The 26,252-nt window shown below is 37.3% G+C and overlaps 6 protein-coding genes and 1 long non-coding RNA gene across 7 annotated transcripts; 2 read left to right on the top strand and 5 right to left on the bottom strand.

Moving 5' to 3' along the window:
• Nucleotides 1-47: 47 nt before the first annotated feature.
• LOC114528687 (nuclear pore complex protein Nup153-like) lies at nucleotides 48-8,468 on the bottom strand. The gene is made up of 22 exons (XM_028550363.1): nucleotides 8,241-8,468; nucleotides 7,778-8,134; nucleotides 6,808-7,257; nucleotides 6,484-6,612; nucleotides 6,233-6,290; nucleotides 6,055-6,134; nucleotides 5,921-5,980; nucleotides 5,765-5,827; nucleotides 5,501-5,661; nucleotides 5,363-5,393; nucleotides 5,108-5,257; nucleotides 4,868-5,017; nucleotides 4,674-4,796; nucleotides 4,530-4,568; nucleotides 3,719-4,448; nucleotides 3,018-3,485; nucleotides 2,823-2,903; nucleotides 2,477-2,722; nucleotides 1,908-2,374; nucleotides 1,644-1,779; nucleotides 1,317-1,541; nucleotides 48-1,192 (listed from the first exon to the last, which is right to left on the bottom strand). The coding sequence occupies exons 1-22, from the start codon at nucleotides 8,340-8,342 to the stop codon at nucleotides 1,011-1,013; spliced, it is 4,488 nt and encodes a 1,495-aa protein (XP_028406164.1). The 5' UTR covers nucleotides 8,343-8,468; the 3' UTR covers nucleotides 48-1,010.
• A 453-nt stretch (nucleotides 8,469-8,921) lies between these two features.
• Nucleotides 8,922-10,019, bottom strand: LOC114528806 (apoptosis-enhancing nuclease-like). Its single transcript, XM_028550523.1, has one exon. It carries the CDS (start codon nucleotides 9,884-9,886, stop codon nucleotides 9,107-9,109), a length of 780 nt encoding a protein of 259 aa, XP_028406324.1. The 5' UTR covers nucleotides 9,887-10,019; the 3' UTR covers nucleotides 8,922-9,106.
• A 372-nt stretch (nucleotides 10,020-10,391) lies between these two features.
• LOC114528850 (ubiquitin-conjugating enzyme E2 W-like) lies at nucleotides 10,392-11,568 on the top strand. Its single transcript, XM_028550566.1, has 6 exons — nucleotides 10,392-10,539; nucleotides 10,777-10,805; nucleotides 10,894-10,967; nucleotides 11,068-11,223; nucleotides 11,307-11,382; nucleotides 11,478-11,568. The coding sequence occupies exons 1-6, from the start codon at nucleotides 10,430-10,432 to the stop codon at nucleotides 11,489-11,491; spliced, it is 459 nt and encodes a 152-aa protein (XP_028406367.1). The 5' UTR covers nucleotides 10,392-10,429; the 3' UTR covers nucleotides 11,492-11,568.
• A 333-nt stretch (nucleotides 11,569-11,901) lies between these two features.
• On the bottom strand, nucleotides 11,902-13,109 carry LOC114528849 (SRR1-like protein). Its single transcript, XM_028550565.1, has one exon. The coding sequence runs from the start codon at nucleotides 13,017-13,019 to the stop codon at nucleotides 12,189-12,191; it is 831 nt and encodes a 276-aa protein (XP_028406366.1). The 5' UTR covers nucleotides 13,020-13,109; the 3' UTR covers nucleotides 11,902-12,188.
• Nucleotides 13,110-16,163: 3,054 nt separating this feature from the next.
• LOC114528775 lies at nucleotides 16,164-17,033 on the top strand. The gene is made up of 2 exons (XR_003687527.1): nucleotides 16,164-16,208; nucleotides 16,579-17,033. It is a non-coding gene; the product is annotated as an uncharacterized LOC114528775 (long non-coding RNA).
• Nucleotides 17,025-20,849, bottom strand: LOC114528774 (mitochondrial enolase superfamily member 1-like). Its single transcript, XM_028550488.1, has 14 exons — nucleotides 20,656-20,849; nucleotides 20,456-20,564; nucleotides 20,250-20,365; nucleotides 19,836-19,922; nucleotides 19,720-19,746; nucleotides 19,413-19,453; nucleotides 19,308-19,339; nucleotides 19,159-19,197; nucleotides 18,863-18,980; nucleotides 18,641-18,728; nucleotides 18,045-18,351; nucleotides 17,717-17,816; nucleotides 17,530-17,611; nucleotides 17,025-17,453 (listed from the first exon to the last, which is right to left on the bottom strand). Exons 1-14 carry the CDS (start codon nucleotides 20,737-20,739, stop codon nucleotides 17,304-17,306), a joined length of 1,380 nt encoding a protein of 459 aa, XP_028406289.1. The 5' UTR covers nucleotides 20,740-20,849; the 3' UTR covers nucleotides 17,025-17,303.
• Nucleotides 20,850-24,410: 3,561 nt separating this feature from the next.
• Nucleotides 24,411-26,197, bottom strand: LOC114528807 (monoacylglycerol lipase abhd6-A-like). The gene is made up of 5 exons (XM_028550524.1): nucleotides 25,991-26,197; nucleotides 25,279-25,555; nucleotides 24,809-25,142; nucleotides 24,641-24,741; nucleotides 24,411-24,560 (listed from the first exon to the last, which is right to left on the bottom strand). Exons 1-5 carry the CDS (start codon nucleotides 26,113-26,115, stop codon nucleotides 24,411-24,413), a joined length of 987 nt encoding a protein of 328 aa, XP_028406325.1. The 5' UTR covers nucleotides 26,116-26,197.
• Between the last annotated feature and the right edge of the window lie 55 nt (nucleotides 26,198-26,252).

Genomic DNA, 26,252 nt, shown 5'->3' with positions numbered 1-26,252 from the left:
AAGGTTTTATTAAAGCCTATTATGTCAATGCTAAATACTGAAAAGGATCATTTTTAATCGTATGTAATTTTTTTCCACCAATCAATATCAGTAGTACACAAGGTTTCATGTCAGAGCATGGATAATCTGTCGAAAAAAAAAGCCTTTTTAAGGTCTCAGCTCTCCAAGAGACGAAAATACTGTAACTACAGGTTGACAAAACTGTGCAATACATTCTCAGTAGCTAGTTTCAAGTGAATCATCTTTTTTTAACAGATTATCCAAACTAAATACGAGGCTTACCAGTTACATCAACTTTCATATTATATTCCGAACCAACCCAATTCAAAACTTACTATTTTATTTATCCTTCGAAATCCTATCATTTCCCTCCCCCCACCCCACCCCTAATATTTATACGAAATTCCCCCGTTATATACACTATAAAAATAAATATTTTGCGTAATTTTTTCCTTATCCTTATCTTATTGAATAAAATAGCTATACTTTGAATTGGTTTGACTTGGTGTAAATGCGAGTGTATTTATGTACATTAAACACAGCCGAAAATTAACACTATCTAATTCAGGATATTTTAAATAAAAATGCTCAAAACGGTTTTTGTAAGTCCGAAATCTGATCATAATGTAAGGATATATTTTCCTTAGGAACAGAAAGGTTCTCGATATTCTCCAGTTTTTCAACTCAAGCCTTGAAGTTTCGTCATTGCTGATACAATTCAGTCTTCAAGTTTAAAAAAATCACCAGGCTTCAGTTGTTTTCTGGTTGAAACGGTCACGTCTTGAAGTCCATTGTCTCCTGTCGACGTGTAGTACTGGCTTGCATGGTTATATAATCTTGCTGAGAAAACTAGCTTTCTTTAGGCAAATAGAAATATCAATTCCATCCAGAGATGGCATTTTTAGGTAGTTCAGACCCGAACTACGGCAGCAGAGATGCATGATTCGCAATCCTCATTGATTCACAGTCTACTAGTCTTTAAAGAAAGCAGTTTTTGTTTGACAAGATTTTTACAATACTTTCCGGTTTCGTCTTACAGCTTTCCTGATAACACGGTTTCCCGGCGTGGTTGATTGTGCTCCGATATTAAACATTGTTGGTTGGTCAGTATTTGGAGGCACGCTGAGTTGTGGTTTGTTTGGCGCTGAGGAAATCGAGCCAAAGTTAAACGGAGTAATACCAGCTGACGGATCTAAACAACACAGGATATGAGTGAGGTTGTTTTAACAATTTGACCTCGTGTAAACTAGCTTTGTAGCTAACTGGGGATCTATTTCAATTACAATTACAATGTCACAGATTTAAAAAACACTCACTTGCGGTGCCGCTGGAAGGAGTTGGTGCGCCTCCAAACATAAAAGGCGATGAACCAGCGGGTGCTGCAGCCGCTCCAAAGTTAAATCCACCAGAAGGTGTACTTGGGTTTCCTGTTCCGAACTGGAATGTTGGGGCAATGCCGCTACTGGCATTGAAATTAAAACCCCCTGAGACCCCTCCTGGTGTTCCACTTGATCCAGCGGAAAATAGATTAGAAGTTCCGCCTGCAAAAAGATGAAAACACTGATCAGTCATTATGTTATGATCTAGTATGGTTAGCATTCTACAAAGGGTTTAACTAATGTTAATCTCAACAGTTCGCATACCTGGTTGCTGTGGTGTGAAGTTAAATCCACCAGAGACCTGAGGGAAGGTGGCCTGATCATGGTTATTATTTGAGTCAGCGTCCATTTCCTCCCCTCCCATCGAGTTTTGATTTTCAACAACCGGAGCCGCTGATGGCTGTTCAAAAGAGAAGTAATTTGTTGGTTAGCAAGTGAAACAAGTGATATGAACCGCTGTATGATATATAATGAATATAACAGTGCTTTGATGTAACACGGAGTTGGTGTTGAATCAACAATCTTTACCTGAGCTCCAGTGAATGAAAACAAACCAGTGGTTGACTGTCCAGTAGAAATACTGGGTCCATTGCTTGTTGTAGGACCATTCACTGCTCCAAAATTAAACAAAGGAGGCTGAGCTGTGCTTGTTGCTGTCGAACCAGTGAATGAAAACAACGATGTACTCTGAGATGAAGTAGCTGTTGGTTTGACAGACAATGCTTGCTCAGAAGGGCCAGTAAATTTGAACAAAGACGCAGAGTTTGTCGTCGTTAAAGATGGAACTGTCGTTTCAGCGTTGGGCAATGTCGTAGCGATTTTGGAAGCGGTAAATGAAAAAGGGGCTTTGTTTGGAGCAGGTGTTGTTGTGGTGGCAGCCAGTGGAGTTGGGTTAGAACCAGTGAAAGAGAATAATGAAGTTGCGCTGGGTTTTGCTGTGGATGACGTAACCACAGGAGCAGTTGACTGCGCAGCTCCGAAAGTAAACAGGCCTCCTGAAAAATTATGTATATTTGTTATCTTGTTATATATGTTATTTGCCGGGGAAGACGATGATAAAGTGTTTAAACACAAGAAGATAGAAACTCATTCTTTACCTGTTGGAGTTGCCGCAGTGGTTGTTGATGACTGAAAAGCGAGCGGCTGCGTCTCCCGACCAGTGGATGAGGAAAGTGGAGCGAAACTCAGAGCTGACGTTTTCTCTGGTTGTTCCCCAGACCCTCTCGATGGCGCCGTCGAAGCGCCAAATTTGAAGGTCGGAGCAAAAGAAGGCAAGGTTTTAGATGCTTGAGATGGTGGTTGGCTAGCGGAGGATTGTTGAATTGTTGCCTGACTTGTTATAGCTGAAAGAGTGAAGATTGTTTTCATAATAGGTTCAGTGACAAGAAATATCGTGCTGGGGAAATTGTAACTTGAAGAACTGCAGTAGACGTTACCAGTTACCTTGACTAGTACTTGGTGTAGGATCTTTACCAGGTACTTGCAATAATCCAGCAGCTGCCGCCTGCGCTATATTCATTGTCACTAATAATGACGATACTTCACATTAGCTTAGGTCTGACCAAAACACCCTAACATTATTATTTTTCAGCTATCAATAATTTAAAACTAGTGATGAATATTCAAAGTATTTCTTACTTGTATTTGATGGTTTTGAAGTTGTTTCTCCGCCATCTTTCTCAGACAAATTTCCATTTTGATCTGTTTTTTTCTCAACACTTTCAGGGCCATTTGTAAACACAGATTTCTTTTCTGGAGAGTTTGCTCCAAATGCAAATGTTGGTGCTGTTGTTGATTTTTCTCCTGAACTCCCACCAAAAGTAAAACCTGACCCAGATTTAGTTTCACTACTGGTCGTTGCACCAAACGTAAAACCAGATTTTGTTGTCGTAGCTGTATTGCTTCCAAATGTAAACGGTTGTTTACTTGATTCGTTTGAACTCTGTCCTAAAGTAGTTGTTGATTTATTGGATGACTCAGAGCTCTTGTCTCCAAGGCCAAATGTGAACCCGGAGCTTGTGCTAGATGCAGAACCACTGCCGCCAAATGTAAAACCACTCGTAGACGAGCTTGTATTATTGAAAGTAACACCAGATTGACTTGGAACTAAATATATTAAAAACGAGAATATTGTGATCAAGCAAGGTTTATGCAAAATATCCCGTCTCGTTATTAATGTGGCAATGAATCCTTTACAACGGAGCGATACTAAGAACTTTGCCTCCAAAAATTGGAGTGAAAATACAAAATATTAGAGCACTAGATCAGTGCTGATAGTTACAAAACATGGATTGGGTGGTCGACTTGTAACGTGATTTTACATCAATCACACAACTGACCTGTGTTCTCTGTACCAGGCTTCTTCGTCTCGCATGCAACACACTTCAAGTCAGCAGCTTGATTTCGAATCATACAAGCTGGACATGCCCATGAGCCACTGGGGGGAGCAAACTTGAGCTTCAAATCATCGCCAGAACTCGATCCAGGCTTACTCGTCTCACACGAGACACACTTCAAATCGCCAGCCTTATTTTGTAACATACACGTTGAACATTCCCATGAGCCAACTGGAGGAGCAAACTTGGCTTTCAAATCCACAATCGAACTAGTCCCAGGCTTCGGTGTCTCACACGCGGCACACTTACTCAAGTCATTTTTATTCCTTACCAAACACGTGCTGCATTCCCATGAATCTTTAGGAGGGGCAAACTTTGTCTTCCAGTCGACCACGTGTTTGTCCTCACCAGGCTTCTCTGCTTTCTTGCCAGGTTTTGGCGCTTCACAGGCCACGCATTTTATGGCGTCCGGCTTATTGTTCAACATACATGAACCACATTCCCATGAACCAGGCGCTGGTGCAAACCGCTTAGTTAAATCGATGGTTTGCGCTGGCTCAGGCTTCCCAGGCGTCTTAGCGGGTGGAGCCTGACCTGTACCAATGTCATTCGAAAGAGGATTAACGCTTAAAGTTGATTTTGAGGAATAATTCGCCATCGGTTTAGAACTGCTTGAAGTTTTCTGAGATTGCAAAAGAGGGTTGAAGAATGTCTCTTTTGATGCAGCTGAACTCTAAAATAGAAAAAAAATCCAGTTAAAAAATCACACAATCTATTCAAATTCCTAGATTGAAAATCATTGTGTGTGAATTACCTTCTTAACCGGGACTGGATCACTGAACGAAAATGAAACCTGTTTATAAAAAAAATCTTTAATTTAGCGAGAGAAAATATTGTATAACTTAGGGGTGATGAAAGGCGATAGTGCTAGTAGAGAATATATAGAAAATATCGTCACCTCGTTGTCAGCCATTTCTAAACTCTCTTTCACCGAAAAACGTTGAGATTTCGCTTCTGGCGATGAAAAGATGAAACCATTTTTTGGCGACTCCGTCAATACCTTGTCTCTTGCGGACGTTTCCTTTAAAAGAGAAGTATTTTTTTTAAAAAATTGCTGTAGATACGCTCTGCTGTTAGACTTGGTGTTAATACCTTTTGTTTGTTAGCGATGTTCTCGGAATTACTCGCTAATTTACCATCACCAGCAATCTTGTTTGAACTGAACATTGGGAAAGACATGTTCTTTCCAGGATTGAGAGGAAGTGGGACAGCGTTGGAGATCTCTGGTAGAGGATTAACAACCTGAAGAAAATATAAAATTATACTTCATGCTTTTCTTTTCTAGTCACATTAGCATGCAAACTGCAGTACATTCCTTGCAGATTAACTCACTTCAGATTCTTGGCTATTTTTATTAGAACTGTAATGCATGGCTGCACTTCGTGGTGCAGTTTTCATCTTGCCAGAAGTTCTGCCAGTGCTTTCTATGGGCGAAAGTGATGTTGGCAAAGATTTTGGTGCAAAATTTGTTGGAAGTGAACTCTAGAAAAAGAAAACACAAGTGATACAACCACCACCAACTATTCTTTATTTTAGGGTAAAAATCAAACATTCAATGTGTTGCATCCAAAATGTTCTAAAACAAACCTTAAGAACTGTATCTTTGAGACCACTGAAACTGTTGGAAAAGAAAATATTTGGAATTATTTTTCATAAAATTTTCCACAATTGCACCAAGTTTCAGCAAAAAGAAATAAGAAATTAGTTCTTTTCTAGTCAACTTACAATGACTGATCTTCAACAGTATTTTTTAAAGTCATTTTTGGCGGGGAGGAATGCTGTTGTCTGCCCAGGGGTTCCTTCGATGCAGGATCTTCAAGAAATGATGTTTTTGCAATTTTTGGAGTTTGTAGAGAGGACACAGGAGGTTCACCAAGTAGCTTTGCCTAAACAAAAAGTAGTTGATGCATTACTCTATAAAATTAGCACAACAAAAAGCAAAGCAGAAAAATCAATCCAGCAGGAAATAGTTCAGTTTCAATTTCTTACCTGTAGATATGAAACTCGAGGACCGACTTTTGTCTTTGGTGGGGTAGTTCGTGTTTTGGATGCCTGATAAACAGTAAAATATAGGTACATGAATCCATGAGTTTTTAGTAGGAATAGACTTTGTACAATCAAACAGTTGCAAAATGGTTTTATTACCGTGAAAGACAGAGGGGAAGCAGAGGCCAAAGAAATCGGAGATGGAATACGACGGGCATCCTACAAGGAAAACACTAGATGTGATGAACTTGGTTTAAAACAACAATATTTCTATTTATTAAAGATGTATATACCTTAAGTGGAGAAGAGACAGACTCCAGAGCATCAAGGATTCGCTGTGCTGTTCTTGTGCCATTTCCACCAACAGTTGAATCTAGAAAATATAGTTTATCAGAACCGTAGGAACAAATTTGATGAATTAGCACTGACTTATTGTCTAGTGAATTCCTTTAAAAGCCTAAAATGACATACTTTGAATCGTTTTTTCTTTGACACCTCTGATACGAAGTTTTGAAACAGGATGATAACTCTAAGAATGAAAAATAGTTTCATCAACAAAAATTCAAAATGAAAAATTATAGATCTTTACAATGCAGTGAATATTACCAAAGTAAGAATATCATGTTCACAATTTCTCTTTGTAAATAATTGTATGACTTGTACCAGGGTAAAGTGTTTGACATGATCTTTTCAACGCAAAATTTTACATAATGAAACACTACCTCGGATCCCGGAGAACTCATTCGCCTTCTTTTGAATGGTACATCTCGGGACACATTCAGTGCCCCTCCATATATCACTGGCCCAGGATAGTTTGGTGATCCAACTCGTTTATTGGTAAATGTTCTTTGCTATAGGAAAGCATTGAGAGATATTTATCATATTAAGTTAAGACGGACAATGAATATGAGAGTGTGAACATGTTTAGAGGCAGAAAAAAAAGACCAACTGTCTTCCATTAATCAGGAAAACAACACCAGTTTCTTTGGCTGACATCACTGTTACTGCTTTATTGAATTAAGATGCATAAGATAAACTAGACTAACCACAGGTGTGACAAATTTCTCAACAGAAAACAATGGCGCAGTATTTGAAGCAGGAACAGTCTGCAATGTTGAGGTTGACTTTGTCAACATGGCATCTAATTTCTGTGGGGCTGCAACTTTTGATGGTTCAACTCTATTAAGGTTATTGTCTCTTAGCAATGAACTTCTTGAAAACAATGTGGTAGGCCTTTGAGCACTTGAAAAACTAGAAGCATGTGATGCTGTTGAAGTTGAGATTTTAGTACCAGGCATGTAAGTATTACTTCGAGCTGCTAAAGACCCCAACAGTTGGTTTCCTTGGGAACGTAAACTAGGCGTTGCTCGCAGCGAGGTGGATGAACGAGAGTGAAGCAATGATGGCAAAGGTTTACGTTTCAGCTGGTCAGAATATGGCAGAACAGATTGATGTGGTCTGTGTTCTTGTTCCAATAATCTTCTTTCATTTTCATCCTATAAGATAAACTATGCTGTAGAAAGTTGGTTCATGTAACTTACTCAATGCCAACAAAGATGGTTCATCGGACTCATGATGGTTCATTGGACAATCTTATCCTAAAGTAAGATCCTATATATTCATGGTACATAAACAAAGCAATGATTGACCAGAAACAGTTTTAATAAAGGTTGGGTTCTTTAAGTGTAAAGAGATTGAACCAAAGTTGGTTTGGACTAGGATTGAACCATCAAAGGCAATCAGTGGGTTAACCAAGACTTTTTTGGCTTGCATTATTTTACGGACTCCTAAGTCAGCAGGAACAAATGTAACAAAGGTTGGTGTTCTTAAATGAAAAAATATTCACCCAAGGTTTGTTTGGACTGGGATGGGTCCATCTTCCAAACACACCTGGGTTAACCATTGACTTTTGCAGTTTGAATATTTTGCTGACTCTTAAGTCATGACTCAGCTTCTCTATCATGCAATACAATCTATTCTTTCATAAAATACAACATAATATGCAACAATACTTACTTCAACATCATCGTTAAGTGATCCAGACAACCTGGTTGTTGTGTCAGGATTCCTCACATCATCCTGATCATTATCATCAGCAGTAAAGACTTGCTCTTCTTCTTCATTCGTATCAAATGAAGTGTCTCTAACATTGTCCATTGTAGTATCTCTAAACGTACGATCATCACTTTCCTCTTCAATGTTATCTAAACGAGCTTGTTGTGTAACACCTGAAGTACTCCCTTCTTCGTGAGTAACTGTCGCATTCTGATCTAAGATATCTTCTTGAAAGTTATCTTCAACGTCTTCATTCGAAGAAAAATAACCGAACAGCCACCCAGGGCTCAAATAATCCTTTACCTTGTCGAGTAAACCCTAAAACGATTCCCAAATAACCCGTTGTAATTGAAAGATATTCAAGATTCTCACCTGAACAGCTAGAACAAACATGTATCAAGTTTCTAGAGAGTTCATACTTTACCTTATTTTTCGCTTCGTTAGGTCTAGAATAAGGTTTCGAACTTTTTCTTTGCCGATTGTGACCACGTATTTTATACGATCTGTGGCTCGGTTGGTCAACCATAATGCGATCCAATAATCGCAGCAGGTATTGGAACGGTTTTCACCCGTTGGCTGCCGGTTTTAAAGCTAAATTTCGACGATTTTCAATGAAAAATATTCGTTTGTCCACTACATGTGTGAAACTGATCTTTACTTCGCAAGATGAGCGCCTTGGCCGTACTTCATTCCAATTGGTTCAAATACGTCACGTGGTGGTGCGGTTAAATTTCGCGGGCGCCGGAAAAGCTAATTTTTTTTCTGTACAAAAACGACTATAAAATGTACAGAAAATCTAATATTCTCACCTCTTTGTGCTTAAATTCCCAACCGTTCTACAACAGCCTTGTAAATATGACAGCTAATTCATATGGGAGCATTTGTCAGAATTCCCCCAGGGTTCTTAACCCATCATAAATTACTTATCAGTCCCATATCCTTAAAAATTTTCATCCAAAACTCTGCCCCAACTATTTAATATATACCACATGCTTTTTGTCAACAAATGTCTTTAACTTTGCCTTTTTACTGCTAAACAAAATGATTATTTCAAAGGAATCGATACATAACAAAAATAACATGTTATTCATACAATATCCAACACTTATATTGTCACATGCTTTACATTTTTGGTATTACTGTTTATAAAAATATACATCTTAACACATCAATTTTTCTCAAATAGTTATATGTGATTAAGCTGATGAATTTAAATGTTTTTAAAATTAATTGAATTTATTTTACTTTATCTTCAACATTGCTTGGCTTGTGAATAAACCTGAGTTGTTACTATCCTGTTCTTGTCCAAGATGGCCAGTATAGGTCAGACAGATATGACTGATTGCTTAGTTCACCACGTATTTCTTTTTCCCATTGCTGTTCACAGAGTTTATATAAGGACATTGCAGCATGCGCATCTTCAACAGAGCAATGTTCACCATCTTGGATTGTACGACTTAACAAAATGCTTGCTAAACATTTCAATGAAGGTGTTACATTATTCTGCAAGCCAGCAAGTCCTCTCATTGGCCAATACTTTGATGTATCTCTCATTAAATGCCGTGGATGAGATAGATTTAATGCGTGAAGATCTGAGTGTAATGAATGACCAACCAATCTACATCCTTTTATAATCTTTCGCACTTGTTTTCTTGCCTCTTGAAAAGTACATCCATCACTCAAGTCCCCTTTATGAATTCCACTCCATTTTGTACGATAATCTGTCACAGGTAATTCTGGTTTGACATAAACATCACAGACAACGTCACCATCATAATTCACCACACTGCATCTGGCCAATGAACTTGAACGATGAACACCAACACCTACCATTTCACAATCCAAAGAGAGACATTGTGGGATCTCCGTCGACGATTCACCCTCGTTTATTGAAGATGAACAATCAGACGTACTTGGGCAATAGTCTGCCGAACATTCCGATGAATTATCGCTTAATTTTTCACCTTCTTCTAATGCGTTACCTTCATTTTCAAACACAACCGATGGACTTAGAGTCTTTAATCTTTTCGTCGGAGGCAAGCTTTCTTTTAATTCTCTCTTTAACCTCATAGCAAATGAAACAGGCTTGATCGAGAGGATGAAATTACGTCTAAAACGAGGCGTCGTTGTGCTATACGAATGACAATTTACTAAAGAAAATATTTTGCTGACTGTAATTTAAAGAAAAGACACGTGTTTTGAAATGAGGTCTGCGAAGAAGAAGGTCGCTGTCGCTGAACTATATGTAATAGCTGGATGGTGAAATATATAATAGTCCATTTAATAATTTACAGTTTATAGGTCAGTAACGGAAATAACCTAAAGTCATAGAATTTCCGGCAGTCACGTGATGTTTAGCTTGCAGAAAAAAACCATACTGTGGAAAAACCCCATAAAAAAACGAGAAAGAATGCTAAAAAAGTAGCAGCACAGTTGTTGGTAATAAATATTAAATATACCACAATAATAAACAACAACTCTAAAACGAAAAAATAAACAATTAACAATATTGGTACATTTGTAAACAAAAAATGAAAATAAACAACTACAATAATTACAATTACAAAAACGCGCGGTTAAGGAAAGGAACTCGGGAAGACAATAGAAGCCAAAATGGCGAATGAAACAAGAAACCGACGACTTCACAGAGAACTTCAACAATTAACACTGAACGCTTTACCGGGGATTGGTGTGAATGATGACACTTCAACTAGCCTTGAAACGTACGACAAGATAAAGAGATAATTTCTAAGTATTTTTGGTTCATTCAACATGTTCATCAGTTCATATTATCAGAAATCAATGATTTGTGTTGTCAATTATAGACGTTATATATGATCACTCGTCTTTTTTCATTCATGTCTTGTTGTGATCGTCTGATATTATTTATTGTGTTCCTTGAAATTACGTTTTAATATTTGTTAAAACAAAAACTAAAATTAATCATTTTCATATCCTAGTTGGATTGTTAATCTTCAAGGCGCTGCAGGTGAGATTTGCGTTCACATTTAGTTAGTACATACTTGATACTTTCCTCAGAAAAATAATTATTGTGTCAAAATTGTTACCTCTTGTAGGAACTCTTTATGAAGGCGAGACATTCAAACTACAGTTCAAATTTCCGGCTAAATATCCGTTTGATTCACCCCAGGTAAAAGCTTAACGAAACAAATATCGTATAATATTATAAAACACTTATTGTAAGAATATTTTAAACACAATTCAAATTCAATTCAATATTTTGCTTGCAGGTGATCTTTGTAGGTTCCGAGATTCCTATTCATCCACATATATATAGCAATGGCCATATATGTCTATCAATATTAACAGATGATTGGTCACCAGCATTGTCTGTGCAATCAGTTTGTTTGAGTGTCCTGAGTATGCTGAGCAGTTGTAAAGAAAAGGTTAGTAATAGTACCAGAACTATTGGAGAAAACAACAGGTCTCCAACAATACCTGTATATTATTAGTTTTCCATGTTTTTTAGAAACTCCCACCTGACAATGAATTTTATGTAAAAACCTGTTCAAAGAATCCAAAGAAAACAAGATGGTGGTACCATGGTAAGAAATTGTATTGTGCAAGCATAGTACATACGAATGTACAATAGTGCATATGATGATATTAATGTACAATGAATCTTTTTCTTACTTTTTAGATGACACAGTATAGCTGCATTGACATTATTGCTTTCATGAATTGAGATTTATTTAGGACAGCAAACAACTGTTGAATAGCTTGTAACAGTCTGCACATAATTTGTATTATGTGTGAGCTCAAATATGCAAGGGTCTACATGGTCTTTTAAACTGAGCTTTTTAGCAAATTTGATTTCAATTTTATCTGATTGTCTGATGACCTGCTGGCCTAACTAAAGTCGAAGTGGCAAAAAGGAAACATGAGGTGAACAAAGTTCCAAGATGGTCCAGTTTTGTTTACTTAAAACACACTTTGTGCACTTAGAATAAATTATAACAACATCATATAGCATAGATATAACTTATAGAGCTTTAGAATTGGTAAAGCTTTTGTACATAAAATTGTAAAATACAGAGCTTTGCAGTTAGTTTTGCAAAATTGTAATTGGAGGGTTTTTCGTATGTGTCTATTATAACTGTCCCCTGTGTGGCCTGATTGCCAAGTTATAAATTTGGATAGTGAATGTTGTGAATATGGTCTAAAAAATCAGGGGTGAACATATAAACATCTTCTAACAGCTTATTCTTTACATTTTGACCATGACCATTTTATGAGGGGAAATAAGTTGAAAAACATTTTCTTCAAAAAGATTGAGCATTCTACATGAGCTGAACTAATGGTCCTGAATTTGTATGGTCCTATAGGTACCCTCAACTAATATGTACATCACCTAATATTTATCTAAGATAATTTCTGAACTTTCTTGATAAACTGGTTCTTCATAGTTACTCCAAAATGATGATGATTTTTTATGAAGCTCATCAGCCACCCAGTAATGCAATGACGTGTCATTAAAAATATCATCATGATTCGTAAAAATCTGCAACTTCACTTCATGTGTCATTGAAAGAATCTCGGCAATGTAGCTTGCTTCTGACTTCAATTGACGCAATGGTAAACGCTCTTGATAGCTTGCAAAACTATTTCCAAAAATAATGACATTTTCTAAGCCAACTCCCCAATTTGCCCACAGTATATTATTGTAAATGGGTTTTCCACAGTGAGGTACAAAAAACAAAGTTTTCTGAGCAACACATCGCTTCGCTTCTTCATTTCTTGGAATTAATTCCAGTTCAAAATGTTTGATAATTTGTTGATCAAGATTTCCAAAAACTGGATCATAAATATAGCATTTTCCAGCAGGCCTGAAATGCTGCCACAGCAGGACCAATAAAGCAAACTGATATCTGGCTATGGGACATTCAGATATCCTTCCAATTCCATATGACACACAATCCTGAAAATTCAGTGACACCTCTCCAGAATTTGCTGCTTTATCAGGAGAAAGTATTTGTGATAATGACCCAAGCAATTCTTTGTAAAATGTACTGCTTTTTAATTCAACTTTGCATTGACAAATACAGTTGATGAGAACATCCAGTTGTTTGACAGAGGTTTGTGATTTGGAACAAGAAAATTCTTCAAAGAATCCAAGTGACTTGTGTTTATTTTTTCTGGGATGTTTATATTTTACGAACGTGAACCCATCATCACCTGACATTAGGATGTATCCACTCTTGCAAGACAGAGATTTTTACTAGAAAATCCGAGCAAAGATCAGACCATTTCACAAATCATTCTCACTGATCATTCCAAACACCATGTTTATGAGCCCGCTGGTAAAACTAGATTACGTCATATAGACGTTGGTTGAAAGGTTCCGGAACAAATAGGTACGCATGCGTACATTTGACACACAGATGCATTATGGACTTAAAAAGGCTGTAGTTAGTAACTTAATACCGAGTTTAAAGAAATAATCCGTGTGCTAAAGAAAAAGTACGCTTTCTGGTATTGATACAAAGACTTGTCGAGTCATGGATTAATATTCATTAAATAAAATGTCTTATTGGCCGTGTTTCACAGAGTCGCCCACTCCATTAAAATTTTTGCGGGTTATAACGATCTCAATTAGAACTCGTCTGACAACAAATTCAGTCGAAACACGTTTATAAATGCAGTTAAAAAGTGAGTCAGCAGCGGTTAACTCGCTTCGTATATATTTCTTTCTTCCAAAACTCAGACTCTCTTAGAGCAAACGTCAAAATAATGATTTCGAGACCGCTATGCCTATGACACATGTTTCGAGACCGTTTTATTTCTTTTGTGTCTGCCTGTCATGGAATAAACCTCGATAACAATTTATAGAAACAAAAAACATCAATGATTTATGTGATGTGGACGAGTTACCTCATGTGATGATTTTTGCGGCTGGATATTGTAGCTATATTTTGATTATCAGTCTTGAAACAGCTTAGATAAACGATCTAAATATTCTGTCTATTTTTCCCCCTTCGACATGTCGTGAAATTCAGAAGGAAGTTTGAGAAACATTTTGTCTTTTTCCGCATGTTTTGTGGGCAGCGAGAGTCGTTGTTTAGGTTGAGTTTCTGTATCGTAGTTGATTGGTATCTTACTTAATTTTTACTGACCCCACTGCATGTAAAATGTGAATTAGTTTGACCAATAATTATTATCACAAGCTATAGAATCATAACCTATTGTTCCTCTTGTAACTTAACTATTCATAACAATTAAACACGGTCAGTACATCAAGCACTTTGTTTGCCTTCTAACTGCTAAAGATACCCTTGACTTTTGACCTCTCAAATACTCAATATTGCTTTATCTTAAATATAGCTTTAAAGCTGTCAAGAATTGATCTTTAAAAGTATTTTTTTTAGTGAGAGATCACGTATAACTTGATCACAATTCATCATATCACTTTGAAACTGTCATTTTAATGATTCTGTTCAACGAGTCTGATCGCAAACTACAAATATTAAAACCAGAGTTCAACTAAACGGCAAGACTCAAAGGGTCTTCGTCAAGAGAAGAATGGTGATATATTAATAAACTTTCTGTGTATATTTAAATGATGAACAATTTCATCAGACGATTTTTAGCACTGTGTAAAATACCCGGAGGACAAAGATCAGAAGTTTAACAACCATGATGGCAATATCTGATATTTATACTCGGAAAACGAGTGTTTCTTATATTTCGCACAAGCTGTCAACTAGAGAAGCGTTTGTTTTTGTTCCAATACGTGTGAAGTCGGTTGCTAATTGTCAGATCCCACGACCACGTATTAAAATATTTCTTTTGCGTGGATGTTTTAAATCTTGCATAGATGCGTGGAATTGCACGGCAAAAATTAATCTCATTCCATGTGGCTATGGTAAATAAAAAAAATCACGAATTTGATGTTTCTGCAAATACTGAAATGGACTTCAACTTAACGCGAAGCAAAAATTTGTAAAACAAACGTTCAGGCTCCTTTTTTAAACAATAAACAATGATATTCCTTTCCTTCGAGTGGAGATATTGAAAAATAACAGCGGTTTAACCAGGTATTTCGTATTTTGTAACCGTCTGTGCGAAGCGTAATGGCAGAAACTGTAAAAGGTTTTCAGTCGTTGACAGAATCTTCAAGTGGATGTAAATTTTTAATGCATATGTCATTTAAGAGCTGACCCACTACAGCCGACACGAGACGCATGAAACCTCCATTCAAAGGTACATTTTTTGAAACAATTAAGAAAACAGTTGCATTTCTCCCCCACGACTGCAAGTTAACTTTCAAATTCTGGAAATTTGCCATCACATATATCTGCAGCCTTGGGACTGGTTTTATAAAACTCTTTAAACATATTTTGCATAGTTAAATCCTGGTTAACTCAAAAATACACAACTCTGATCGCCAATTCTGTCCGTAACTACAGCTAAAACTAAAAGTTAACTATAGTCTTTTATACAACCTGCCCCTGGGATTAATTTTTTTCAACAAAGAAACTTAAAAAAATCCAGGCAGACAGTAATCTTACTTATCCTATATAACGCTTATAATTATTACATGCATCTATTGGAGCGCACAATATTCAATAGTCTTAGCGCTTTCTTTTGTAAGAGGTTAGCGTCCTTACTTATCGGTGTTAGCCTACAAATTGCATGCATAAGTGTAGTTTAGCGTCCAAACAAGATCATTGTTTCTGCCTTCATAGGAGAGCTATACTTGATTTACACCCAAGCTTATTTATGAATATAAAGAAAACAAATTGTTAATTGTGATACCTTAATTAAAATTATCTCAAAAGCAACACGACAATGCGATAACGATCGTTAATAGATCTTGAATTTGAGGACAGTAATATAAATCTATATTAGCTGGTTTCATATCTTCCATTCCATATTGCACAAGCTTTTTTCCCTCTCGCGTATTTTAATATTTCACGAATAAATAATAAATAAAAGGCTAACTTATATTTGCAGTTTTACCCTATTTGATATCTGCACCTGCCATTACGAGTGTTCATGCAAAGTCTAAGCTTTTGTACACAAAAAGACGTGTATGTATGTTCGTCGGCAGACGTCAATTATCAAAGGCAATAAAATGCGGTAGTTTTTCTGTTAAGTTACGATATTTGTTCCTTTTAGAGCAAGCAATAAACAATTCTTTATCAAGGCAGTTTATACACACCTGCCATTTTGTGGCTTGCGTCGTGTGTACTAGATGTAAGTCATTGATATTGCCTTTTCAACCTACTTTACCGGTAATAAATATTTAATTTTTTCACAATTGTTAGACTATTTAAGAAGCGTGAAAAGCTAAACTCACGGGTTGTGTTATCTTACTGTGTCTGCGCGTGTTTCAGTTGAAGGTGAAAAAGTTTATGTTACCACGTCCAAGGTAGGTGAAAAATTTATAGTTTTTAAAATAAATATATGTGTAAAATCGACAGTTTTAAAGAAAGAATGTTGCAGAGCCGTCACTGAGTCTAAGGACAATCTTTTTTTTCGAAATACGCAGTTTAGAGTTTAGGAAAAACTCATGAAAGCTTTATCATGCAGTTCTAAACTGTGTTTCGTAGAGGTCGGAAATCATCTCTTTATGACTGATTTAAATAATCTCACAGCTTTATACGATAAACTTCAACTTAACTTATTCATCCTGGAAGTGTTACACCAGCATATTTATAAATAAACCGCCTCATGTTATTTCCACGTTTGAGCCATTTTTGACATGGTTTTAGCTAAGTCACTGTTTCTTGTGATTTTAGATGAAATCAATTGGAAGTATTGTCTTAATGATTGTCTGTCTGGCTGTTCTTTGTGACGCCCGTGATAAACGGTGTCGACCGGGAATTTGGTGCGGCAAGAATAAACAAGCAGACGAAATGAAAGCTAATGGAGCAAGACGTGAAGGGATCGCTGGGGATAGAGATTCTAAACGTCAATATCACAGAATGAAAGGAGATGACGCTAGAAACAAGGTCGACATCGAGCGTGAATTTGAAGGATATTTTGGGGATTATTGATAGCATTTCATGGAAAATTTTGCAATCATCGCAGTCTACAAAATGAACCGTTTTATCTTAGATTAACGCATTCATAAATGTAAACTAGTACATTATCAAACAGCTATATATAACAACACGTAAATAATATGTACATGCATGAGAAACGTCGAACTCGAAATCAATGAAATAAAACTACTCTTGTTCTTCAAAAAATATCTTAAACGTTTTTATTCGTGTTGGTATAGACTCTTGATCCCTAATGCCTGCCTTTAACTCTATTTTCTAAAGTTTTTGAACGCAGCATTTTCAAACTATCTCTTGAACAAAAGTTACTAAAATGTTGTGTGAAATATTAGCGAAGACTCACCCTTCAAATGTATTTTATAATTTTTATCTACTTAATAAAAAATGTCCCTACTATAAAATTTATTTGTTACTATTCATTTTAAAACAATCATTTCCTAGCGATAAAATCACGTTAAAGCTTACATATCATTCTCGTGTTTTCTCCTCTTGAAAGGCACGAAGTCATCACATGATCTCACCAATCCTGTATTTTTCTGCCAATAACTTCCATTAGGATATTCATATTCATCTAAAGATGACGTCAACATCTCCGTGCTGTAGCCTGGGGACTGCAAACGAAAAAAGGTGTTTCATGAATGTAACACTGGATATATTGAACTAAATATTTATATTACAGTTTTTTACCTTAGGCGCGAGGTATGCCCCATTTTCAACTACGGCAGGATTCACGAAATGTTCATGCAAATGACCGGCATATTCCGTTGCTCTACAACACAGCAATAAGCAAAGGGTGGAATACTTCGTATAAACACAATGAACTGCATGAATAAAGCACTATCAAGCTTTTCTACACTGAAAAATGAGAACGTACTTGTCTTCCAGTGTTGGTGAAACTGATATGTAATCAAAAATCGATATATGCTGCACCATCTCACATAACCCCAGGCCACCAGCATGAGGCCAGACAGGAACTAAATAATCACATGAATATTCAACCTGACGCACAGCACTTTCCCTGGGCACGAGCGTGTCAAAGATGAGCCCTGAATTTAACTTCACCTCGAGTTTGACTGACAACTTAGATGTGAACTCAACTTTAACACAATCCAGACTAGAGTATAGCGCATATATAGATCATCTGAGAGAAAGTAGAACCAACAACGCCACCTCTCAGCTATCAAATTTTTATCGCCAGATACCTTGATATTTTGCTGCCAACAGCAGAACGACTAATATCTCATTCAAACCAGCCATACGACAACTATCAATTTGACAATATTGCAGCCCCTTGGCTTGTAAAAACTGCTTAAACATAACTCGATTGGGGCATGTTTCTCCGGTAGCTACACCAATACCCTCGGGGTTTAAAGCCTCGGCTATACTCGCGTGACCAAGAATGTCGTCAGGGTGGGTGGGCTCCTCGATAAATTTTGGCTTGAAACGAGCGAGTTTTTTCATCCTTGAAATTGCTTCTTCCACATTCCAAACCTGGTTCGCGTCCATCATCTAAACAATAAACATTTCTATTTTAACCTATTTTTATCGTTTTTTGTACAGAAACCGTTAAACCCTAATGGTGAACATTAAGATACCATCAATCCATCATTGCCTTGTCAATTTTTTTTTAGTAGACTGGTCCCAAGTTTCGTCGACAAAAGATAAAGTTTGCCGACTCAATGACGAGAGAGGATCTTCCACCCACCCCTCTCACCACTTAGCCTAAGTACTTCCCCTGGTAATATTGGTACCTCACCCAGCCCCTTGGCTTTCATATCTTGAGGAAAGGTGCACCTACCAATTCATTTTCCCAACCAATAACATCACGTATGGTTGAAGCTCTTTTAATATCATCCTCAATATCAGCACCAACCTTCATTTTAAATCTGAAAAACAAATATTTTCATCAGAGGAAAAATAGTTTGGTAAAATAGTTTGCATGGAGTTCAGGAACTGTTTTTTAACGCAGACTTCTCAGGCTGTGTTTAAGACTTTGCTTGCATTAGATCATTGGCACTACCTTGTCCATCCATCTGCTAAAGCCTTTTCACAAAGATTTTTTATTTTTTCCTTATCATATCCCAGCCAACCAACAGAGGTGATGTAAGCTGGGTAGCCATGTCTCAAGATATACTGCTCTGGTAAAGATAGGTTGCGTATATTCAGTCCCAACTTGAAATAAGGCTGGCCTAACCTTGTTGGAATAAACTTTATAATCCTCAAAATATCAATGCTGATTTAACTACCATATTGGATACTTTTAATTCAGAAATAACTGGTAAATTTGATGAAGTCCAGGATAGATTTTCAACCAACCTCTTTCATTCTTTGAAGATGAATTCTTTCTTAAGATTTCTAAATGAGAGAGTGGTTTTTAATTTCAATGTAACTTCTTCAAAGTATAATAATGGAAGAAATATGCTAGGAATGGAATGTTGTAATATGTCAAATAAAATATCTACTACCCAAAGCTTCTTGTTTTGTTAATGCATCATCACTAGATATGATTGAAATGAGCTGTAAGTTTTTTAGAGAGACATGACAATCATTACAAATTTCTGACTTCTTACATGTGATGAAAATCAATTGTTGATACCAATTTCACAGGATCCTATATTGTGACAAATAAAAAAATTAAATTAAATCTAATAGATCACAAGTCAACAATACAAGATCATAACCAAAACCATATGTCAACTTGTTGGAATACCACCTATTTAGTATATTTACTATATTTAGAGCTTCATCATTGCAACTCAAGAAGGCCTAGGTTGAAGAACGGCAAGCACTGCTTGTAATAAATAAATATGTGGTGTTCCTGCAAATTAATGATCTAAGTTATAAATTTACCATGTAAAATTTCAAGAATATTCATACCATGTCAACAAGAAACTTCCACAAAGGCTAAACGAAAAAAATAATTATAGGGTAAATGATTATTTTTATAGTTCAAAACAAGACATAATTTAGTTTTAGTTTATTAACTTCATCACCTTTCCTTCAATCCTGGCCCACAAATCCCAGAGTCCATTTATAATGCCAGCAAGTGCAGTGTGTATTGCACCTTTTTCTGGTCCAATCTACAAACAAACATCTCTTTCAGGGTCCATGGAAGATCATGAAGTGAGAAGGGTGTGCAAATATTCATATATTCATGTTAGCAGACCATAAAAACAAATAATATATATTAATGTTGAATGTTAATATATGAATATTTGCCCCTCCCTCAGACTCCAGTTGACAATCTTTAACAGCCCTTGCCTCTTTATAGTCCTCTGACATGACAAAAACAAAGAGTCTAAAATTACACAAAGTCGGATGTGCTTGCTAAATCTGCGGAGCCAATCATACTTTGCATAATATCAGACTTTCTTCAATTTGACTTCATTATTAGAAAGGTCTATTACCCAACGTAGTTGGCCTTCATTCACAAGTGTCTTCCAAAACAATGAAAAATTATCAAATATCTCATCCAAAGATGTTCCAGTGACATAAGGCTTGTATGCCTTTACTGCAAGTGCAACTATGAAAAAAAACAATGAATATTATTTACCATCCCTAACTTAAACATGGCTGAGTTATATTCCGTGAATAATAATAATAATATGCTGACCAATTTCTGTGCCTTGCCCTAGTGTAAAAGCCAAGCCATATCCTGCTAGTTGATCCAAACGGTCCGTCTTGATAATGACATATGCAGCGGAGTAATCTGGATCTTTGTGCTATAGGTCGATATGAAGCATGACATATTAACTATAAACAGTGTCATCCAAAATATAACATTCACGTCAGATGTCCTTGAGTTTGACTCACCACAGCATCACTTCCATGAGATTCTTTCGAGGTCGGAAAACGGATATCTCGCACTAAAATGTCTGTAATTACACCCAAAGACATATTAGAAAGATACTTTCAGACACTTTAATATTTCATCACTCGCATCGCTCGAATTTGCACGTCTTGAATTTCATCCACCAATGATTTCACCAACGCCGCACGGCCACCATTTTGAATCTGACCGCACGGGGAATGGGGGCGAATACTAAGATGGATTAATTAAGGTGGTTGCGAGCGGGTAAATTTTTTTTTCAACCATAGCATTCCGTGTATGTTCAATAACAGCGTTTTTTTGTATGTAAAACCAAAATTTGGAAAGAAGAACGCCGAAAAAAAAAATTTGGAAAGAACGTGAAAAAACCCAAAAGAGATCATCCAGCTCTATGCCACAATCTAACCGGTGATATTACAACCAGCTGCGATATACCAGCATAGATTACAACTACGAAAGGTGCAAGGACAGTTGCTATAGGAAGAACTCCCCCCCATAACTCACATCTTAACGGCCGTCAAAGGGGGAGATGCACTACGGCCCCCAGACCATGATGTATGTGCACCTAACCGTTACGTCTCAGTGAGAAACAGAGTGGGCTTTGCCACACGCTTAGCGCGTCATAGACGAATCAGCTACAGTGGCGAGCCTTGAGAGCGAAGATAAATTTAACGTATTTAAGCTTTTCCTGGTCTCGGGGGGCGGTCCCTAACAAGTATATGCCTAGAAAACGACTTATAATAAGGCACACGCTTGGAAATGTCAAGATTTAAACGCCTAAACGTTTTTTAAGTGATTTTACCGAGAAATTTTAGTGTTTTGATATTCTTCTAGAACCTTTAGTGTTTTGAAACAATCCTTGCTCGTTTTTAACCTCAATATAGTCATTTTCTCGAAAGGAAACTCAATATAAATGATTGAACGACTTAGTTTACTAAAATGTTTTGTTAATTTTGGCTTTAGTCACGTCGACAATAGTCGAGTCCGCCGGAAAACAGCGGACCATGGTCGAATTCCCCCTTTTTCCGGCCGACTTGACCATGGTCGAATTAGTCGTTTTCCGGCCGACTAGACCATGGTCCAATTAGTCGTTTTCCGGCAAACTCGACCATGGTCGAATTAGTCGTTTTCCGGCAAACTCGACCATGGTCGAATTAGTCGTTTTCCGGCGAACTCGACCATGGTCGAATTAGTCGTTTTCCGGCGAACCTGACCATGGTCGAATTAGTCGTTTTCCGGCGAACTCGACCATGGTCGAATTAGTCGTTTTCCGGCGAACTCGACCATGGTCGAATTAGTCGTTTTCCGGCGAACTCGACCATGGTCGAATTAGTCGTTTTCCGGCGAACTCGACCATGGTCGAATTAGTCGTTTTCCGGCGAACTCGACCATGGTCGAATTAGTCGTTTTCCGGCGAACTCGACCATGGTCGAATTAGTCGTTTTCGGGCGAACTCGACCATGGTCGAATTAGTCGTTTTCTGGCGTACTCGACCATGCTTGAATTGGTCGTTTTTCGGTCGAACTCGACCATGGTCGAATTAGTCGTTTTCTGGCGTACTCGACCATGCTTGAATTGGTCGTTTTTCGGGCGAACTCGACCATGGTCGAATTAGTCGTTTTCCGGCGAACTCGACCATGGTCGAATTAGTCGTTTTCTGGCGTACTCGACCATGCTTGAATTGGTCGTTTTCGGGCGAACTCGACCATGGTCGAATTAGTCGTTTTCTGGCGTACTCGACCATGCTTGAATTGGTCGTTTTTCGGGCGAACTCGACCATGGTCGAATTGGTCGTTTTCCGGCGAGCTCCACCATGGTCGTATTTGCCATTTTCCCGCGAATATGACCATGGTCGTATTTGCCATTTTCCGGCGAATATGACCATGCTCGTATTTGCCATTTTCCAGCGAATACGACCATGGTCGTATTCGTCATTTTCCGGCCAATACGACCATGGTCGTATTTGTCATTTTCCGGCCAATACGACCATGATACGACCATGGTCGTATTCGTCATTTTCCGGCCAATACGACCATGGTCGTATTCGTCATTTTCCGGCTAATACGACCCTGATCGTATTTGCCATTTTCCGGCGAATATGACCATGATCGTATTTGCCATTTTCCGGCGAATATGACCATGATCGTATCTGCCATTTTCAAGCCAATCAATGTCGTATTCGTCATTTTCCGGCCAATACGACCATGATACGACCATGGTCGTATTCGTCATTTTCCGGCGAATGTCGTTTTGCCATTTTCCGGCGAATATGACCATGGTCGTATTTGCCATTTTCCGACGAGTATGACCATGGTCGTATATACTATTTTCCGGCGAATATGACCATGGTCGTATTTGCCATTTTCCGGCTGTAATGTTGATGAAAATGCTGATAATAAATGTTTGATGTTTATGAATGATCTCTGCTTTTGTTTATTTCAGAGATTTAGCATGCAGAGACTGGGGAGAGTATCCAGGGTTAATTAAGGTGGTTTTTAGTCGATATATATATTTTTTTCGAACCATATCCGTTCCATATATGTTTAATACCAGTATATTTTTGTTGGTAAAAGAAAAATTTGGAAAGCATGCCAAAAAAAAAATATTGGGAAAGAACGTAAAAACACCCAAAAGAGATCATCCAGCCTATGCCACAATCTAACCTGGTTATACAACCGGCTGCAATATTCAGCATAGTTACAACTACGAAAGGTGCAAGGACAGTTGCTATAGGAAGAACTCCCCCCCATAACTCACATCTTAACGGCCGTCTAAGGGGGAGATGCACTACGGCCCCCAGACCATGATGTATGTGCACCTAACCGTTACGTCTCAGTGAGAAACAGAGTATGCATCGCCACAAGCCTAGCGTCATAGACGAATCAGCTACAGTGGCTAGCCCTGAGAGCGACGATAAATTTAACGTATTTAAGCTTTTCCTGGTCTCGGGGGGCGGTCCTTAACAAGTATATGCATAGAAAATGTGAAAAAAGGCAAACGCTTGGAAATTACAAGATTTAAACGCCTAAACGTTTTTCAAGTGCCTTCAGAGGGAAAATAGTATGTTTTGATATTTTTTAGTGTTTTGAAATAATCCTAGATGGTTTCCAACATCAAACATTTTTCACTGTTTCATCTTCCGACATTGATTATATTCTATTTTTAGGGAATATTGAAGTTCGATCTTTCTTCTTTATTTCAAGATGAAAATCTGTTTCCTGTCTTTAAAAATCGGCAATTGAGAGTCCGATCGGCGGAAACTGATGACACAAACTGTACTAACTCTAGAAGATATTGCGGTTTACGCAATTTCTTACGTTCCCTTGGGAGTTAAGTCGTGTAACTTACAGAGAAATTACACAAATATAAGTCATTTAAATTGCAAAACTTTCGAAAGAGTCCGTAAAGCCGTTCGCTTTAAAAAGGTTAAAGTATCCGACAAATTTTGCAAGAATTATCGACCCGCCATGTTGGACAGCTTTCGTGTCTCCGGATTTTCGCATTTTTTTATTGTTTTTTCTTTGTTGCCGATTCTGTTTCCTTTTTTAGGGTATATTAAAATCCTAGCTTGATTTTAACAGAAAAATCGGCTCGCTGTGTCTAGTAATGACTGAGGAATTATACATCAGATCATGTGCACCTAAGTACAAAGTACAGTAAATATTTCGCGGTTGTTCTATATCAAAAAATAAGTTGAATATAATAAGTCCAATAAAGGTTTCTGAAAATCATTATGTTTTTATGCAATTTTATTTAAAAACTGTGTTATAATCTTAACAAGCTTCCTTGGTCTGTCAAGTGTAATGGCGTGTCCACATTTGTCTAAAACATGAACCTCGGCATTTTTGACACGCTGTTTGATAACATCACTTCCAGAAACATGTAAGATCTAAATAATTATAAAATACGTCAAATATAAGCGGAGAAATTAAGAAAAGAGCAAAATAAAAAAGCGTAGCTTTCACTAACTTTGTCATGTTCACCCCAAACACACAAAACTGGATTCTGAATTTCTTCAAGAACTTTATCCAACATCAAATATTCGCCATTTGTTCTCATATCACTTAAAACTGATCCCAAGAAAGGAATTAGGATGTTGTAAGAAAGATAATTTGTGAACTGACAGAAATATCCCACCTTTTTTGTAAATATCTGCTTTCAATTTCTTAATTGAGACAAAAGCCATTGCAATATGAGATGGTATGTTTATTTTATGATGCATAACCAACTTTATCATTTCATCAAAATCCTCTGGAGTTTTTGGTAATAATACATTCTTCTGTAAGTCATCACGGCTTTTCAACAGGAATTCGGTGACTTCAGGAGAATGGATGCCAGATGGGCAAAGCAATACTGCTGATGCTAGTGACTCATCACCATACTTTGCAGCATACATACCAACAATGGAGCCACCCATAGACGAACCAATCAAGTTTAACTTTCTTTCACCAAAACCATAGGCCTTAACAAACTGAGAGGAACGTGAGTTAGAACTTTGCAACTAAACTACTATTCTCTCAAAATGTTAACTTCTACAGAATGAATCATATGCTTGATCGTTGACTTGGTACCATTTCGTGACAGGGGAAACTTGGTTCAGTCTTTACCTTATGTAAATAATCAACCATTGTGGAAGGTTTATAATCAGACTGTGCATCATTTGGCTTTGATTCTCCATGGCCAGGCAAGTCAATTGCGATTATGTGAAATTTTGTTGGCAAAAAACGAATCAAGTCTGAGTATATCTCCTTATCTCCAGTAAAACCATGAACAAACAACAAAACATTAGCATCTGCAGCAGCTTTTCTCTCTAAATATGAGATTTCAAGATCATCTGTGATTTTCAGACGGTGTTTTTTCAGACAGGCACGCCATACTCGGTACCTAGGAGACCACATACATCAAACCATTAAATCCACACAGTAGGCATCCTGGCCTGTGTTTGCAAGGGGGTGGCACTCAGGTGGTACTTCCCCTATAAGGCTATATATAGTTTCCTAGCACTTCAGAAACATCATAAACAGATGAGAGAGTAAAGGCCATACTTAGGAGAATTTTGCAATAAGCTGTCTCTGAAAAGCCATTTCTTGCATTTTGAGAGGCAATCTGACATAAATATTTTGATAAAAACTGCGCTAGTGTTCTCTTCCTCTGTGTCCTGGAATCTTATATAAAAGCATTGCTGGGTTAGGGCCTTGCCCTCTGACAACATGACACTGGTCTAAGGAACATAGACATAGGCAAAACTATAAACTAAATGACATGTATAAGAATACCCAAGTTTATTATTTTTGTGCAAAAAATAGATATATTTTATACCTTGTCCACATACGAATTATCCAGACAGTTTGAAAATAGTATATATAAGCCAAAGATAATAATATTAGAGCAAGTTTTGATACAAGAAGCAGTAGAAATGACACTCCTGTATTATCACCCAGCATTTTGCTTGAAATTATAAATAAATTTGATGTTAAATTTTCTTAAAATACTTGCATCGTTTTGTTCTGAATGTGAATGTCTCCATTGTTCTTACAAACGAGACTTCATGTAAGAAAGAGTCTTGATAGACCTGTTTTGA

The sequence above is a fragment of the Dendronephthya gigantea genome, unplaced genomic scaffold, assembly GCF_004324835.1.
Source record: "Dendronephthya gigantea isolate DGI-Jeju-01 unplaced genomic scaffold, DenGig_1.0 000051F, whole genome shotgun sequence".
Lineage (NCBI taxonomy): Eukaryota > Metazoa > Cnidaria > Anthozoa > Malacalcyonacea > Nephtheidae > Dendronephthya > Dendronephthya gigantea.
The sequence above is the reverse complement of the archived record's forward strand: the minus strand, read 5'-3'. Positions and strand labels throughout refer to the sequence as shown.

Bases quoted from the DNA above. Each gene is read 5' to 3' on its own strand.
- LOC114528806 (XM_028550523.1), bottom strand. From the start codon at position 9,886: ATGAGGTTAAAGAGAGAATTAAAAGAAAGCTTGCCTCCGACGAAAAGA.
- LOC114528807 (XM_028550524.1), bottom strand. From the start codon at position 26,115: ATGCTGGGTGATAATACAGGAGTGTCATTTCTACTGCTTCTTGTATCA. The intron at 25,143-25,278 runs GTAAAGACTGAA...CGTTCCTCTCAG, and splicing joins TGGTTGATTATTTACATAAG to TTTGTTAAGGCCTATGGTTT. The intron at 24,742-24,808 runs GTGGGATATTTC...TCTTGGGATCAG, and splicing joins AGCAGATATTTACAAAAAAG to TTTTAAGTGATATGAGAACA.
- LOC114528687 (XM_028550363.1), bottom strand. From the start codon at position 8,342: ATGGTTGACCAACCGAGCCACAGATCGTATAAAATACGTGGTCACAAT. The intron at 8,135-8,240 runs GTAAAGTATGAA...GAATCGTTTTAG, and splicing joins CTAACGAAGCGAAAAATAAG to GGTTTACTCGACAAGGTAAA. The intron at 2,723-2,822 runs GTAACTGGTAAC...TCACTCTTTCAG, and splicing joins TACACCAAGTACTAGTCAAG to CTATAACAAGTCAGGCAACA.
- LOC114528849 (XM_028550565.1), bottom strand. From the start codon at position 13,019: ATGTCAGGTGATGATGGGTTCACGTTCGTAAAATATAAACATCCCAGA.
- LOC114528850 (XM_028550566.1), top strand. From the start codon at position 10,430: ATGGCGAATGAAACAAGAAACCGACGACTTCACAGAGAACTTCAACAA. The intron at 10,806-10,893 runs GTGAGATTTGCG...TACCTCTTGTAG, and splicing joins TAATCTTCAAGGCGCTGCAG to GAACTCTTTATGAAGGCGAG. The intron at 10,968-11,067 runs GTAAAAGCTTAA...TTTTGCTTGCAG, and splicing joins ATCCGTTTGATTCACCCCAG to GTGATCTTTGTAGGTTCCGA.
- LOC114528774 (XM_028550488.1), bottom strand. From the start codon at position 20,739: ATGTCTTTGGGTGTAATTACAGACATTTTAGTGCGAGATATCCGTTTT. The intron at 18,352-18,640 runs GTAGGTGCACCT...TTTATTGTTTAG, and splicing joins TTGGTTGGGAAAATGAATTG to ATGATGGACGCGAACCAGGT. The intron at 17,817-18,044 runs GTATCTGGCGAT...GTGATTATTTAG, and splicing joins GTTGGCAGCAAAATATCAAG to TTCCTGTCTGGCCTCATGCT.